At 46.0% G+C, this 18,218-nt stretch overlaps 1 protein-coding gene across 1 annotated transcript in view; it reads right to left on the reverse strand.

Annotated features, from left to right (window-relative positions):
• Nucleotides 1–16,285, reverse strand: part of NHS (NHS actin remodeling regulator) — a 365,929-nt gene extending 349,644 nt beyond the window's left edge. Inside the window, 1 exon segment of the mRNA XM_033201209.1 lies at nt 15,195–16,285. Within this exon segment, the coding sequence (XP_033057100.1) occupies nt 15,195–15,759 (565 nt within the window). The 5' untranslated portion in view covers nt 15,760–16,285.
• Nucleotides 16,286–18,218: the final 1,933 nt, after the last annotated feature.

The following is an 18,218-nucleotide window of genomic DNA, read 5'->3' on the forward strand; positions in this document are numbered from 1 at the left end:
ATACCATCATTATAGGAAAAGATACAGACAGTCTCAGAAAGCAAAGGCATGGGTGCTTGCATTCTACACCACCACTTCCATGCAAACATTCACATCCAGGCCTCCTCCACCCATCAGCAGAAGTACACACTCCCCAAGAATGAGAGTGTAATGGTAGCCAGATGCTAAATTGTTCTTGCAGTGCTTCACAACATGAGTTAGACGAGCCAAGTCAGAAAACGGGCAGCATTCTTCTCTTCCCATTTCACCATGCATCCAGCTGACCAGAACATTTACACTGGTTCAGAACTCACAGGGCTGGGTTTTATCCATTTTTATACCTACGTCCTTTACCCAAGTCTCTTGATAATAATAATGATAAAACAACAACAAAAGTAGTACCATCAATGGTGTACACATATTAGCCCATAGTATGTATACTGTGTATATGCCATACACTGCTGGCACTGTCCATGAATTAATCACTTAATCTACATAACTCTATAAAATGAGTACCAATAGTATCCCCATTTCACAGATAAGCAAACTGAAGTAAGAATTTGTCCAAGGCCACACAGCTGGTAAGTGGTAGAACTGAGAGAATCAAAGACTGAGATATACTCTTTACTAGAAAGTTTATTCAGGTTAGGAACGCAAGCATGTGATCATGACAAAACTCCAGTCCCTCGGGGAGCAAACCTTGAACCTAAGCTTCAAAAATGCAAAGCTTGATCCAACCAGACTGGCCGGGCCACAGAGAAGCACACAAAGCAACTTGGAAAGGGAGCAAAGCATAAGTTGATAGTTAAAAGGGGGTGTCTGTTTGTTTGTTTGTTTGTTTGTTTTAATTTTCCTTCCCACTTAGCCACTAAAACCTTTGAATTGACAAATCAATCAAGAAAACCCAGAAGGGCTTCAATTTTACATTTACAAGCCAATATTCTTAATAGCCTGCTCCACTCATTGTCTTGACTGAAATTTATTTGTAAGTGAACCCCATTTCTCATTATCACCTTCTACCCTATAACCAGCCTGAGATTTGCTGGTGTTAGGATATGGGGCAAAGGGTTAAAATAAAGCCACACAAGAGGCAAGCTTATGCAATATATTTTTCTTCATGCAATTGGATTAGTTTTAATTAGCAAAGGCTAAAAGTTTGCCAGATGAGTACAGGGTGACATCTGATACCTGAGCAGGGTTCCAACATCTCTTTTCTCATACCAAAGGCATTTAACACAAGTGATACTGTTTGAAAATCTTCCAGGGAACCCTTCCCAATGTCTCTTCTTGGTTTTCCCACTTCTCCCCCACATTGCCCCAAACTTTGAAGCCTCTGTCTCTCCTGTTTGTGCAGCAGAAAGCCCTATGACTCCTCACATGGAAAAGGATTTCTGTGGTATTTATTCCTGCTGCACTTCATGATGCACTTCTTGAAGTTAATCTCTACAATCAAACTCTCAATAAACATGTGCCATCTTGTAAATGAATCACTTCGGCGGGGGAGGGGGTGGGCTGAGGTAGCAGAACTCTGACACAAAATTTAAAAGGAAAATAAAGCTTTCCTCGCATTATTAAAATATAAATACAGGCTTAAGGAACAGAGTCCAGATGAAGACTGGAGAGAAACATAAATATTGATGTTATATTCTAATGAACATTAGATCTCACAGGCTGTCATCTGTCCTCACAGCTACCACCTCTTCCTTCCCTTAGATTTCTAGTAGGAAAAATCAAAAGTAACTGAACTCTAGAATAGGGCTTCTTATTTCATGAATCTAAATGCACTTAGATAGGACAGTCATAAATTCAATTCTAAACAATTTTGTCCTCCATCCAGGCTTCAAGCATCATCATAAGCTGAAAACACAGTTTGCAAATCAGTATTTCCTGCTACCTAGAAATGTACCAGAGAGTATCAAGGTCTTTTTTTTTTTTTCATGTTTTATTAAAACGTTATTTTAGCTTTATCTTAGAAAAGGCTCCTACTGGCCAGGCGCGGTGGCTCACGCCTGTAATCCCAGCACTTTGAGAGGCCGAGTCAGGCAGATCACTTGAGGTCAAGAGTTCGAAACCAGCCTGGCCAACATGGCAAAACCCTATCTCTACTAAAACTACAAAAATGAGCTGGGCATGGTGGCAGGCACCTGTAATTCCAGCTACTTGGGAGGCTGAGACAGGAGAATTGCTTGAACCTGGTGGGTGGAGGTTGCAGTAAGCTGATATTGCACCACTGTACTCCAGCCTGGATGCGAGGGCGAGACTCCGTCTCTTAAAATAAATAAGTAAATAAATAAATAAATAAGAAAAGAAAAGGCTCCTACTTCTAAGTTACCCCTGGGGCCTCTGCGGCTAGATTTTTATCCTTGTCAAAAACCTGATTCTCTGTAAAATCAAGAACCATGATGTCATAAACAGTCCAACACCATCAGACCAAAAGTGAGGAAACTCCAGTATTTCAATTTGTCTTGGATGTCTTATAAATGGAATCACTAATTCTTAGTCTTGATCGAAAGCCCAGAAGCCCCCCCCCCCCCCCCCCCCATGGAATTATCTTCTTCTGTGTCCATATTCACACAACAACTTTGGTAGGAGATAGTGCTAGGCTATCAGAGTTCAAATACTGCTTTCCTACCTGAAAGTAGTATTACCTGTCTGGAGTGAGGAGAATGTTCTCTGTCTTTTTTCTTTTTTTTTTTTTTTTTTGAGGCGGAGTCTCGCTCTGCCGCCCAGGCTGGAGTGCAGTGGCCGGGTCTCAGCTCACTGCAAGCTCCGCCTCCCGGGTTCCCGCCATTCTCCTGCCTCAGCCTCTCGAGTAGCTGGGACTACAGGCGCCCGCCACCTCGCCGGCTAGTTTTTTGTATTTTTTAGTAGAGACGGGGTTTCACCGTGTTAGCCAGGATGGTCTCGATCTCATGACCTCGTGATCCGCCCGTCTCGGCCTCCCAAAGTGCTGGGATTACAGGCTTGAGCCACCGCGCCCGGCCGTATTGTGTTTATTATTTAGGATTTGTCTCTCTCCATTGAAACATAAGGTCTTGGTAACTTTTTGTTTACTGATGAAACTCAAGGGCCTAGAATAGTGACTGCTGTGTAATGAATGAATCTGGATGATAAGATTATTGGTCAATTTTTTCTCTACTTTTCTGCATAACAAAAAGAAGCCACACACACACACACACACACACACAAAAAAAGAAACTTAATAGACATCTTTGACCATGCAGAGACACACAGCATTGCTTGGTCAGCTGTATACTTTACCCTGACCCAGTACTTCACAGATTCAGGCACAGGTTTTCACCTACTTGAAAGAAATTAACGCATACCTCCTACTCTGTCTGATCCAATTATATCATCAATAAAATAGCCAATAATAGCCAATAATTATCAGAGGTTAACCGTGTGCAAGGCACAGTTCTCAGTGCCTGCACACCTTGACTTTCTTAGTTTTGTCAACAACCTGATGCAATCAATACTGCTTTTATCTCCATTCCATAACAGATGAAGAAAAAAATTCAATAAATTGTCCAGAGTCATACAGCTTTGAAGGAGTGGAGCTGGGATTTGAACCCACGTAGTCCAGCTTCAGAGTCTACACTCTTAATCACAAACTCTCTTGCTTCTCAACAATTAGCTAAACCAGACACTTGCCAATGTTACTCAAACTGAGCCTCAGCAAATGCCAAAAGGTCATGAATTTCAACCTTTCCTTAAGGAACAGAGAACAAGGACATCCAGGTACCTTAAAAGAAAGGAAGGGAAAAGCACTCTGACACTCTAGAGCCAGAGAAATGAACCCTAAGACCCACAGAGTCCCCTTGTAGTCCAACGTTACAGTTATTCTGTGACCAACATGCCAAAGCAGATTTCCCCTAAATAAACTCCTTACCCATTATATATAAGGAAATTAAAATGGCCCCTCTGAATGCTGGAATTGAGTCCAGTTTGAGCCAGATTAACCTCATTTCCCTTTTGAGTAGGGTAATTACACCGGGAGATCAAAAGAATGCTACAGACATATGGTATCTTGATTTCAGCAAACCACTTAACAGTTGCTCGTGATGATAGATATCGTGGGTAAGGTGGAGAAATGTGATTTGAACAGGAAGGTAGGGGAGTGCACCCACGGCTGCTGCAACAATGAAACCCAAAGAATGTTGATTAATAGATCTCAACTTGGAGAAACATTGCTAGTACTGCCTGCCAGTGGGCTCTGGCCTTGAATCCATCTGAACAACAATTTTATCAAAGATGTGGGTGATAGCATAGAATCTTGTTCATGGTGTATGCAGAGAGCAAAATGCTGTGAGCAGTAGCTGACACATTGAATCAAGATTTTAAACCATCACCACTGACTGGAAATGAAAGAGCAAAGCAAGCAAGATTCAATTTAACAGAGACAATGGGAGACTCTTGTGAAATTTAAGTTCAAAACACCAACTGCACACATGGAATAAGGAAAACCTCATGTTAAAAACTGCCACTATAAAGCAAGAGAGTTTCCTGGGCCAAAAGAGCATTTTTACACCAACAGTGTCATGCAATGGTTAAAACAAGGACCACATTAGGGACATTCTTTTTTTTTTTTCTTTTTTTGAGACAGAGTTTTTCTTTTTTTGAGACAGAGTTTTGCTTTTGTTGCCCAGGCTGGCATGCAATGGTGCAATCTCGGCTCACTGCAACCTCCGCCTCCTGGTTTCAAGCGATTATTCTGCCTCAGCCTCCAGAGTAGCCGGGATTACAGATGCATGCCACCACGCACAGCTAATTTTTGTATTTTTTAGTAGATATGGGTTTTCACCATGTTGGTCAGGCTGGTCTTGAACTCCTGACCTCAAGTGATCCACTCGCTTCAGCCTCCCAAAATACTAGGATTAGAGGCATGAGCCACCACTCCTGGCCTGGGACATTCTTATAAAGAAAGGAATGGGTCCATTTGTGCCCTGCATCTGTGGCAGAGGACAACCAGAGTGGGAGCAGCCTGGAAACTTGACATTAGGAAGCCTGGTTGAAGGAACTGAAGTTGTTTTACCTGGGATGAAGAAAGCTTAGACAGTGCCATAACAGTAACCTCCAGATCCTTAAAAGATGTTCTAGAAAAGCAGTTATAGGTAGATTCCCTATGACATGAGACACCAGAACAAAGACGAAAAGGCTTGCATTACAAAAAGACAGATTCACTCTCAATGTAGATAAGGACTGTTTGAGAATGGGAGCTATCCAGACTCCACTTCCCACTCCTTGGAGTCTCAGAGGGCATGGAAACCAGATGAGCTGCCATTTGGGACATCTTAAAAAAGATTCCCACTCTGGGTGAGAAGTTTGATTCTATGGGTACTAAGGTCTTTCCCAATTGTATGATTCCAAGATTCTAGGACTTTTGTTAAATTAACTTTATTCTTGGTTAATTTCACTTTGAAGGATGTAGGCACAGATATCTTTAGATCCAGCAATTACACTTTTAAGAAACCATTCTTAAAAATTCATACATATAAGCAAATACATATATGGAAAATGTTTATATGAGATTTGTTTATAATAACTAAAACCAAGAAAATACTACCGTGTGGGTAAAAGGTGGTTAAATGCTTTGAGCATGTTTGTGCAGGGGAATATTATGCAGTGTTTTAAAAAACTGAGGAGCAACCTCATGATTTGAGATGTCACATGTCTGTCACCAATTAAACTTAGAACACACAAAAAAATGAAAACAAAATAAAAAATAATAATAATTAAGTAAAAATTTTTTTGGGATATAGTCTTACTCTGCCACCCAGGCTGGTATGCAGTGGCATGATCTTGGCTTACTGCAACCTCCACCTCCTTGATTTAAGCAACCCTCCCACCTCAGACTCCTGAGTAGCTGCGACTACGGGCACATGCCATTATGCCTGGCCAATTTTTGTATTTTTTGTAGAGATGGGGTTTCACCATGTTGTCCAGTCTAGTCTTGAACTCCTGGGTTCAAGCAATCCTCCCACCTTGGCCTCCCAGAATTAGGCCATTTTTTAGCCCATAAATGCCCAGGTCCTCAGATTACTCATTCAATACAGCCAAACCTCATGTACATTAATGGATTGAGAGATGTCAGAAACAAAAATTGACCACACCTGTTTTAGTCATTCACAAAACTAAAGTAGACAGTTTCCCTGCCTTCTGGGCTTAATCTGGTGGGTGGGCTCTCCAAAACTTTGTTTCAACAGATTTCAACCCCAGAATGAGATCCTTACATTCAGGAACCATTCCTACCTCATTATTATTATTATTATTTTTTTTTTTTTTTTTTTTGAGACGGAGTCTCGCTCTGTCACCCAGGCTGGAGTGCAGTGGCCGGATCTCAGCTCACTGCAAGCTCCGCCTCCCGGGTTCACACCATTCTCCTGCCTCAGCCTCCCAGGTAGCTGGGACTACAGGCGCCGCCACCTCGCCCGGCCAGTTTTTGTAGTTTTTAGTAGAGACGGGGTTTCACCGTGTTAGCCAGGATGGTCTCGATCTCCTGACCTCGCGATCCGCCCGTCTCGGCCTCCCAAAGTGCTAAGATTACAGGCTTGAGCCACCGCGCCCGGCCCTACCTCATTATTTTTGTTCCCACTTGTTATGAAGATAGGATTCATGAAGAATTCTTGATGCAAGAAAAATTTTTAGGAATTTTTGTGATTGTTTGTTCCAGTCTTACTCCTCCTATGATTTTTTAGTAGAATATCCCTCAAAATCTTGTGCCCCACAATTTTTAATAAAGCAAAAATAAATTAAGCTGAACCATCAAATAAAATTCCAACTATATTTAAAATTGTCCTTGACTCTACAATTTCAAAATGTCATACAAAATCAGTGAATCTTCAAGACTCTGGGACTAATATGGGACAATAGGAGAGATTTTTATATGTCATTGCCTTTTAAAAGTAATGCCCATTAAAAGTAGACTAGAAGTGCTGAGACTGAAGAGGTTTCTGAGAGTTTATGTGGACTTGACACTGTCCTGACGGCACTGTGTAGAAAAGGCCTCCACACACAGGAAGAAAGAAATCTTTATCATTATCATCTTGGTAATATCCATCCAACAGAATCTCAAGGATTTCTTAGGTAAAGTAATTCAGGAGTTTTGATTTAAAAGCCCAATCCAGTATAACAAGAAAAGTCTAGAAAGAAATGTGATGCTGCTACTGGTTATGAGGAAATTACAACCATGAATTATTAAACCCTTGAAAGATTGTCTTTTTCTCAGCCGTTCTGTGATGGGTTTCAAAGCAGCTTTCAATGAAGCTGTTAGGATCTCATAATGCCTCACAGAAGCTCACTGAGCAGGGCCAGGAGGAAAAGAATCTTAACCACAATTACAGAAACATCCAAGAGAACACACTAACCAAACTGCGAAGGTTTTTTATAAGTGGTGGACTGAACAGAAAGGGAAGGAAAAGCAGGACCATCCTTCCAAAACCAGAATGAGCCCATGATCAGTGTTGCCACACCAACCCAAAATGATCAATTCACCCAAGGTATTACCTCCTGGTTCCCTTCAGAGATTAGCAGTTTCTGTGTCTGTTCTGGCTGAAAATTATCCTTCTCAAATAGGTAGTTTGGATCTCCTGGGGCTGTCACTTATGCGTTCCAAAGGGCAATAAACAACACTCTCAAAGGCTTGTCAATAGAACATGGAGAAATTGAGGGGGTATGTCTTCATTATCATAGATTTGAGTTGCTTTTGTTACCCTTCTCACTGCTGAAGCACTGAAGCTCTCCCATGCCAAGACAGGGATTCAAACTGTGCATCCGCTAATGGTATTAACAGCTATTTCCAGACCCACTGATATGGTTTGGCTCTGTATCCCCACCCAAATCTCAAGTCGAATTATAATTCCCAATGTTGGAGGAGGGATGTGGTGGGAGGTGACTGGATCATGGGAACAGATTCTGCACTTGCTGTTCTAGTGATAGTGAGTGAGTTCTCATGAGAGCTGGTTGTTTAAATGTGTGTAGCACTTCCCCCTTCACTCTTGCTCTCTCTCCTGCCACCATGTGAAGATGTGCTTGCTTTCCCTTTTCCTTCCGCCATGATTGTAAGTTTCCTTAGGCCTCCCTTGCCAGGCCTCCTGTACAGCCTGCAAAACTGTGAGTCAATTAAACCTCTTTCTTTATAAATACCTAGTCTCAGGTAGTTTTTTATAGCAGTGAGAGAAGAGACTAATACACATACCATAGAGTGTTCTGGCAGGGGCTGGGGGTGTGGCTAATATAATAATCCTAGGCTAAATAGTTTAAGGAAAAAGAGTGAGAAACATCATCTCTACCATACCCCCAGCCCTAGGTCTTTGCCTTCACAGTTTAAAGATTAAATAGATTGTCTTGGTTGCAGTTCCCCCATAAGTAGACCCTATGACTGCAAGTACAGGTTTGAGTGCAAGTAGTTTATGTGGGAGGTGACTCCAGAAACACCCATAGGTGAGTGAAGAAGTGAGATGGAGAAAGGAAGATAGGATGTGTCATCAAATAAGTCATCACTATGGGTAACTGGGGCTCAGTCCTACTGGAGAATTCTGAGAAATGGTGGAGAAAATGCTACAGAGTTCTCCTATCCAAGGAGTAATGGCACTGGTGCATTCATCCATCAACTTCCTGTCCATATTTGGTTGAGTGCTGCTTCTCAGGCATTAACCTGCTGGCACCTCTGGCCTTCCCTACATGCAAGGCCAAGCATGGTCCATAACCTAGTACAAAACAAAAGTTTCAGGCAGAGTTACAGGGGTTTGCAGTAAGTAGCCTTCAGCATGAGAGATGACAGCCAAAGGAATATAGACAGGGCACCAACAGTGTCTGCTGTACAGAATGAAAAAAGCTAAGATAAAGGTGAGCACAGAGTTCTAGAAAAGTTCATAGGTGGGGGAGGTGACAGAAGTGTCACTGCAGTACAATGGGGAAATGATGGTCTTTTCAATAAGTGGCAGTAGGCCAATTGTGCATCCATATTTGGGAAAAAAGTAATCTTGAGCCCTACCTCACACCATTTGCAAATATCAATTCCATATGAACCATGGATCTAAATGACAAAGGCAAAACAAAACTTTCTGGAACTTTTGAGATATCTTCATTACCTCAAGTTTGGTGAAGAATTTGTTTAAGAACAAACAGAAGAGAACACAAAAACACACTAACCATAAAGAAAAGGATTGATAAACTGGACTATACAAAAATAAGAACTTCTGCCCTCAAAATATAACACTAAGAGAGTGAAAAGGCAAACCACAGAGTAAGAGAAGGTATTGGAAATACATACAGCTGACAAATGACTCATATTCAAAATATATAAAAGACATCTGTAAGACAGTAAGAAAAGGTGCAAAGAACCTTATTGAAAAACGAGCAATTACTTGGGCAATGAAATAATTTGTATACCAAACCGCTGCAACACATGATTTACTTATATATCAAGCCTGCACATGTACCCCTGAACCTAAAATAAAAGTTAAAAAAAGAGAGAGAAAAGAGAAATAAAAATAAGCAAGCATCTCGAAGAAGTAATCCACAAGGGAGAATATCTAGGTAGTTAAAAATTATATAAAATGGTGTTCAGTCTCACAAGCCATTAGAGAAATGCAAATCAAAACCAGTATGAGATTTCATTACACATCCACCAAAGTGGCTACAATTTAAACATCAATACCAATATCAGTGAGGATGTAAAGCAACCAGAATTTGCATATACTTCCAGGATTATAAATTGGTACAACCAGAGTAGAAAACTGTTCAGCCAAACAAATCATCCCCTTTGATCCAGCAATTCTTCTTTTAGATACATACCAAATAACTGTGTATACATAAGCTCATCAAGAAGCACGTAGAAAAAATTGTTCATGCAATAGCTCCCAAATGGAAACAACCCAAATGTCCATCATCAGGAGAATGGATCAAGAAATGGTGGTATGTACACACAATGGAAATTTATTCAGCAATGAGAATGAACAATTGGCTATATATGCAATAAGATGAAAGAATCTTACATACATAATGTTAAGTTAATAATGCTAGAAAGAAGTATATATGATTTCACTTATATAAACTTCAAGAACAAGAACATCTAATTAATAAGTGTAGAAATTGGGAGAGTTGTTACTTTTGGGAAGGGGGATATTGACTGGACGTGGCTTGAAGGGAGGGGAGGATGTTTCAAGTGCAGTAACATTTCTTGATCTGGGTGGTGTTTACATGAGCTGTTCACTTTCTGAAAATCAACCAAGCCAAACACTTATGGTCTGTGTGCTTTTCTGTGGGAATCTTAAACTTTAATATAAAATTTGTTTTAAAACTCAGTAACTAAATAAATCAACAGCAACCAAAATGCCAACAACATTAAAACGTCTAAGGATGAATATACTGGAGTTGAAGCCCACGAAGTGCTTCCAAAGTCTCAGGTTTCAGTGACTGAGAAGTTGAACTCTTCAAATTGATGACCATCAGTCTCAGAAGGCTCTCAACACAGCGAGATCATCCCAATACAGTTCCTTAATGCCTTCACGTTCCCTCTCCGAGACAACTTATTAACACCCTCTCTTCTCTCTTCACATTGCCAACACTCTCAGCTGATGACTTACCCCATACTTCACAGAGAAAATAGATCCCCTTGTAGAAGAACACCCCATCCCACCACCAGCAGCTCACCAGCCCACCTGCCCACCTGCCTCCTTGCTCGTATCCTTCGGCTTCCCTCCAGGGGCCATGGATGAAATGGTCTCTCATCTCATCCCCTCAGCTTCTCAGCGATATCCATAATTGTTCAGTTCTCTTTGCCAGGATCATCAATTCACCCTTCTCTTGGAATCCAAACATGCCCAATATATCAAAACCTTTTAAGACATTTTTCCTTGATACTGTATTCCCTTCCAGCCACTGCTCCATTTCTCCACTCCCCTTCAGAGGGAAACGCCTTACAAGAGTTGTCTGTAGGGCTGGGTGCAGTGGCTCACGCCTGTAATTCCAGCACTTTGGGAGGCGGGAGGACTGCTTCAGCCCAAGAGTTCGAGACCACCCTGGGCAACATGGCAAAACCCTGTCTCTACGAAAAATACCAAAATTAGCCTAGCGTAGTGCTGCACACCTGTAGTCCCAGCTACTTGGGGGGCTGAGATGGGAACCTGGAGAGGTCAAGGCTGCAGTGAGTCATGATCAAGTCACTGCACCCAGTCTGGGTAACAGAGTGAAAAAAAAAAAGCTGTCTGTAGTTGCTATTTCCTCTCCACCTCTCCTATTGTTTCTCCAACCCTTCTGGTTTGGCCTTCATCTCCACCCCTCCAACGAAATGGCACCTCTCAAGGCCACTAATTAATTACAGGTAACCAAACTTAATAGCCTCTTCTCAGTGCTTATCTTCCTCTCAGAAGCACTTGACCAAGTTGACTTCTCCCCAGTTCTGGAAACACCTCCTGGCTTGCACCATACCACACTCTTCTGATTTTCCTTCTAGCTTTCCGGCTGTCCTTTCTCAGCCTTTCTCCTCCCCTGTGAAGTTTTCAAAGTTGGACTGCCCTGGGCTAAGTCCTGGCCTCCTTTTCTTTACTGTCTCCACTCTTAGGTCTCACATTCACATCTCCAGCCTGGACCTCTCAACTCATACATGTAATTGTGTAAGACACATCAGGTATCTCAAACTTAACATGGCTCAAATATAAAACTATTGATTCCATTCCCTCCACAAGAAAATATCCACTCTCCCACTAGCCTTCCCCAATTCTACAAACGGTAATACATTCTACAAGTTATTATTTTTTTGTTTTTTGAGACGAAGTCTCGCTCTTGTTGCCCAGACTGGAGTGTAATGGCGCAATCTTGGCTCACTGCAACCTCCGCCTCCCAGTCCAAGCATTTCTCCTGCCTCGGCCTCCCAAGTAGCTGGGATTACAGATGCCTGCCACCACACCTGGCTAATTTTTGTATTTTTAGTAGAGACGGGGTTTCACCATGTTGGCCAGGCTGGTCTCGAACTCCTGACCTCAGGTGATCTGCCCACCTTGGTCTTCCAAAGTGCTGGGATTACAGGTGTGAGCCACCACACCCGGCCACATTCTACAAGTTATTTAAGCTTTTCATGCAAAAACAACAAACTGGGAGTCATCCTTAATTAATTTTTTCTCACACCCTGTACCCAATCAAATTAGTAAGTCCTGGCAATCCTATCTCCAAAATGAATTCAGAATCTAACCACTTCTCACAGTCTCTACAGTTACCTCCCTGGTCCTAGCCACCATCACCAGTCACAGTGTCTAACTGGTTTACTAGCCGCCAGACTTGCTTCCAGAGTGACTCTTCCAAAGTGTACATCAGATTATGTTGCTCCTGCAAGAAGCCCCCTAGCCTGTCTCAGGGCAACAGGAAGCAGCTGTCCAAGGATGAAATAGCAAGCAGTTTGCACAGGGGAATGATGATCAGGTGACAAGGATATACAGGGGGTGTGGAGGCACCCTCAAAGGAAGAGGAAAAAGAGCAAGGTTTACTTTTAGGCTTCCTCTCACTTTCAAACTCCCCTAGGCCTGAGCAATACTAAAGGGAGATAGATGCATAATGCAGCTGATGCCACTGGTGCCCTACCCACAGCTACTTTGTCCTCCCCAGAGGACCTCTGTCAACATTCCTGTGCACATCATATGCTTTTTGCATCTCTCTACCTGCCCCTGGGAGCATGCTGGGACTACATGTGGGGCAAGACCCAGAAGCCATGGAGTTCATGCTCCAGTGCTACCTTCCATCTGTGAGAAGAAGAAGTTGTTGCATAAATACTCCAGCTTCTTAATCATTAGTGGAACACGTTTGAGGTGTGTGCTCAGAGGGTCGCCAGCTGGATTGAACCCCAGTTGCCCACAGGGCTAACCCGCTTACATGGTATACTGGCTTTCCTCTTTCCTCCCTTCCCTGTCTCACTTCCCCACCCGTTCTCTGTGCTTCCAGGGAACCCGTCCCAAATAAATTAATTGCATCGAAATCCTTGTCTCAGGCTCTGCATTCTAGGAAACCTAAACCAAGATACATAATAGTGTGCTTTTTCTCCCAAAGGTAATACCTTTTATAACATCAAACAAGAACAATGTCATCCCAAATTAAATGGACAAGAGAAGAGAGAGATCTGGACATAAAGTGTGGAGATAGCATTTTAGAAAATAAAATGTAAAATAATAGGAGATTTTAAATCTATCCCAGGCAGAAATTAGCCCCATCTTTATTATTCATATAAATATGTGTAGAGTATATATTCACCAACTATATGCACACACTCAAGATCTTCTCTTATCTCTATTAACTATGAGTTTGTACCCCCCACAGTTAAAAGGACTTGAAAGAACTGTGCTACATTCCAGGTACATAAATGCCCATTGCTGCATCTAAAGAAAGAAAGAAGTGGGCACTTTCTGCTCTGGCAGTGAGTTTCACTGGCGTGAAATCTAACTTAAGCAGAGGTGTGTCACACACACACACACACACACCACGGGAAATGTATGCACCACTCAACAGTCTGCAAAACTTCCCTCCAGTTCTTTTGAAGTGAAGTCACCACTCCCCTCAACCGCACTCCCAAGATATCTGCGCTGTTGAAAGTGAAGGGCCTGTCCCCGCTGTGTGGTTTGGGGTAAAAAGGAGGCAGGATTAAAGCGCTCATTTCAAGTCCCAAAAGTAAAATACGACTTGGCCTACGGCAGTCCTAATTCTTTCCAGAACTCTTCCCCGGAATTGCCCTTTTAAACAACCAGTCATTAACCCAACTCCGGGTCTTTTATAGCTGCGAAAACCGATCGAGCACATCATTTATTCATTACGCTTATTATTATTGTTATTGCAGAAAAGCAGTGAATTCCCGGGGCGGGGTTCAAAGGGTTTTTCGGAGGAGGAGGGGAAGAGGGAGAGAACACGCGGGCGGGCAGGGACCGCTAGGAGGCTGGGCTGGACTGTGGGGCAGAGGTGCCCGGAAATCCCCAGGGAAGGATGCCTCCAAAGCGCCTCCGCCCCTCGCGCTCCTAGGCCACTGCGCACCGGCGCAGCTGCTGCAGCAACCAAGGAAGCTTCTTACGTAAGTCAGAGCCGCTGACATCACCTTCGCCGCGAGCGTCGCAGCCTGACTAGGCGCCAAAGGACCGTCGCGCCAACCCAGCGCCCCTGTCTACCTCCTGGGTCGTTCCTAAACGATTCTGCCGTCGCCAGATTTGGACGATCGTGAGCCAAGGGGACTGCCCTCGGAAGGGAGATGACATAGAATGACTATTTATTGGGAGCCCTTGGGTGTCGTAAGAGCGAAGTCAACGGACAGCAAAGATGCCCAGGGGTCTCCCAGACTTCCTTCCTCGTCGTCTCCCTGCAGCCCGCCTAGCAGACTAGTTGGGTGCTACACTAAGTCCACGTGCTAATAGATTTGGGCGACAGTGCACCGGGGCAGAGGAAGACAGCCTGTGGGATCCTCTGGGGGCAGATGGCACAGAGCCATTTAGTAGGAACCCTGGGCTGTTCAGGGTTGAAAAGATGCCCAGGGGTCTCCTCGATCTCCCTGGGGCCCCTGCCTGACACTCCCACCCTCATCTCTCCCTGACCCTCCCCGCGACCCCTCCAGGCCACAAGGGTTTTCGGCAGAAGCACTACGGAGTTCACTCTAGGAGGCGAGCAGCGCCACGCTACGTCTCACACGAGGGCAAGGCACAAGTTCGGAGCTAGGGGCAGCACCTGAGGTCACAGCGAGTGACGAAACAGCCGCGGTACTGCAGCAGTCTCAAAAGAACACTCACTACTCCTGGAACCCCAACCCCAAACATGCATGGGGTGGGCTATAGGGCTCAGGGTTGGGCTTCTGGAAACCACAGGAGTTGCAACCCTCCTCGCTACCTCCCCGTGAAGGGTGTGAAAGGCTAGCCCCGGAGGCGAAGGACAGACCCTCTCTGCCTCCTGTGCTCCCATGAACGCTCCCTTTCTGCTCCCTCTCAGCCCACGCTGCCTGCGACTTCAGAGGTCGCCCTTTTAACTTTCCACCGTCCACGTCTGCATCACTAAATCGGGGTCCAGCCCAGCCACTCAGCCCCAGGAGGACTGGGGTGGGTCCCAGGGGATGGGAAGGGTGGAAAGGCGAGAGTAGTAAGGTGCAAGCTGTAACGGGCGCGGCGCCGCGGGGCTGGGATTGCCGCTGCTGGGGACAGCGCGTGGGTGCGGCGCGGAAATCCAGAGCCTGGCGGGCGGACGGCGCGGGTACTCACGCACTGCCTCCTGCTTAGGGTCAAGCGTGCTGAGGACGCGCTGCACACCGCCGAGCTTGCCCTGCAGCGCCCAGACGCGGCGGTGGGTGAGCTGGATGTCGCTCTCGAGCTCCTGGAAGAGGCTGCACGCGTGCCGGGCCACGTCCGAGAGCTGCCGGAGGACACGGGCCAGAGCCGCGTTGCTGACCGCGCATAGGTCCAGCATGAGCAGCACGGCTGCCGCCGCCGCCGAGGACGCCTCGCCAGCTGTGGGCGCCGCCTCCGGGATCCCCGCCGTGCTCTCCTCGCCAGCGACGGACGCCTCTCCGTGCGGCGGCTGAGCCTGGTCGGCCGGCGCGGGCAGTGGCGGCGGCGGCGGCGGCGGCAGCCCTGGAGGTGCGGGGACCGCGTGGGCTGGCTCCTCTGGCCCTGGCTCCTCGACCTCGTCCAGATCCCTCCGGCCAGGCGGCTGCAGGGGCGGCGGCGGCTCAGCGCTGCCTCCGCTCGCGTCCACTGCTGGGCCAGGAGCAGGGCGCCGCTGCCTGCACAGCCATTGCGGCTCCACGATCCGCTTGGCGAAAGGCATCCCGCGCAGTCAGGCGGCGACTTTCTGGTCTCCTCCGAGCGCCCCTGTGAGCCGGAGACCGGGCGCGCCCACCTGAGCAGGGAGGGGGCAGGAGTCCGGCAAAGGCGCGATCTGGCAGTCCGGATACGCAGGGGGCTCCTCTGCTCACCTGGCCTCCTCTTCCCCGCCCTCTCCCTAGCAAATCAGTCCACCCAGTCCTCCTTTGGGTGCACCGTTCCCTGGGGAGGATGACAAGCGCCCCGCACAGAAATTTAGGGGTGCGCCTGGTGTCTTCTCACTTGCTTCCAACCGGGGTCGACTGGCTCAGCTCCATCGTTTCTGTGCTCGCCGTCGCCACCCCGGCCACTGCCGTCGCCGCCGCCTATATAAATGGGCGTGCGTGTGTCTGTGTGTGTGGGGGTGAGTGGGTGGGTGGGTGGGTGGGTGTGAGTGTGTGCGCGCGCCTCAGTTTGAAAGTACCCCGGCGCAGGCCTCTCCCCGCGCGCCCCTCGGCCGCTCCGGGGAGCGATTGCGCCCGGGATCTCTCTCCCTGGCTGGGCGGGGAGGAGGTTTCGGAAAGGCGCTCTGAAAACCCGGAGAGAGGAATCTGCCTCCAGCCCGGGCGCAGGAGGCCGCGCGGGGGTGACGGGGCGGACGCAGGGCGGGGGAGGCCGGGGCGAGGGGGGCGCAGCGCCCTGTGCGGCCGCTGGGAGTCACTGGTGGCCTCGCCGTGCTGGGCGCGTTCAGGCGCAAAGACGCTTCCTCACATCCAAGGGGTTGGAATTGAGACTGTCAGCTTGGTGGGGGCGGGGAGTCCTCAAGTTGGGAGTAAGGGTGTGGGTAGTAAGTGCAGAGGGAAGAGGGTGGGGTATTGGGGATGCGGCAGATTTGGCGTGTTGGAGCAAGTTTTTCGCCGAATTCCAGCTCTGTACAAGACCTTTGGGTTCTTACAGGGAAAACTGGGCTGCTCCTCGGAGATCTCCGGGCTCTATGAACGCAAGGAGACAACTGGGGAGGGCGAAGGGCGTAGGCGTCTCCATGTGGCCAGAGCAGCCAGAGTGCTGTTTATACCCCTTCCCAGGCATCACGTGGCCCCCTGCTTTGGGCACGGTCTCTATAGAATATCATGAACGAGACCCAAACCACCAATGAGCAAAATCCCAGAAAACTGCTTACAAAACTCATTGCACGTTGGGTGAGATAAACGGCATTACCTCCTCATCACCCTACTGTGCTGATCATACACTGGATTTTTAAAGTTCTCCGTCAGAGAGATGATGATTTACAGAAGGGAAAGTTTTCCCCTTCAGTTAACTGAAAAATATAATTTCTTAAAAGCATGCATTTTCTATTGCAGCAGGCTGCAGGCTGTATGCCGTCAGCCTAAAACGTAAAAAGAGTTTGGGAAATGTTAATAAAACACGTGCTTTCATGCCTCCAAAAAGTATATTGTAAAAATATTTTTTATTTTAAAGCCACAAGCCTGATCTTGGGAATGCAGCCTCTTTTCGTGTTTCTAAAGAGAACATGGAAAAAATATGTTTTATGGCAACAATAAAGTCCTCCAGACCTGCGGTGGTGTCTCCTCTCCTCCCTGTAAAGGCGGGAGAGGGAGTAGGCTCCAACAGGCAGCACTTTGGACTGGCCCAGGCTTTGGTTTTAAAGGCTTCAACAAACCCTTGTCTTAGTCTAAAAAAAGAAAGATCCCAAATTTTTGGCAAGGACGTATCCTTCTTCATAAAAGATCCAGGCTGAGGCTTTGGGGGTAAAGGGCCATGATGTCTGCACAGTACACGTAAATGTTTCAGTAACAACAACAAGAAGAATGATGATAATAATAAAGATGTGTATGTATGAAGAGAGAGAAAAAAACAAAATACGGCAAAATGTTCAAAATAGTCTAGGTTAAGGGCATATCGGGGTTCATTGTACATTTCTTGCAACTTTAAATTTGGTTTTGTTTCCAAATAAAAATGAAAGAAAATAGTATTTTGGAACAAGGTCTTTTAAGGTTTGTTTTTTATCTCACAAATCTGAAAAGCATTGAGCTAGCTGTTTTTAAATTGAGCTTGACTTTTTAATACGTTCAAAATTCTGAACATGAGTTTTGCTGGGTAGGCAAGCCAGACACTTCTCCCTAAACACATGGAAGCATGGAGAACAATGAGGGGTATTAAAGGCATCTGGTTAGCAAGCCTTGTGGCAACAGGCTGCCCTGCCTCTCACTCTCCCTTACCTAGCACTGTCCTATTAATAGCAAGGGCGCCAGTGGAGTAGGCCCAGCTGAGCGTTGACAGGGGCAATGAATAAGTGGTGTGGGACTCTAACTCCTAAAGGGAGTTTCAGATTATTGGCAAGTTCCTTCCAGGGCTCCCAAAAGAAGCAATCAGAAAGGAAGGGCAGAGGCGCAGGAGAGAAAAGGTTCAAGGGGGTAATTAAGCTAAAACACAGGCCAGCTACCTTAGTGTCTGCCCCCAAGT

This window comes from Trachypithecus francoisi, unplaced genomic scaffold (assembly GCF_009764315.1).
Source record: "Trachypithecus francoisi isolate TF-2019V2 unplaced genomic scaffold, Tfra_2.0 Lachesis_group6, whole genome shotgun sequence".
Classification (NCBI taxonomy): Eukaryota; Metazoa; Chordata; class Mammalia; order Primates; family Cercopithecidae; genus Trachypithecus; species Trachypithecus francoisi.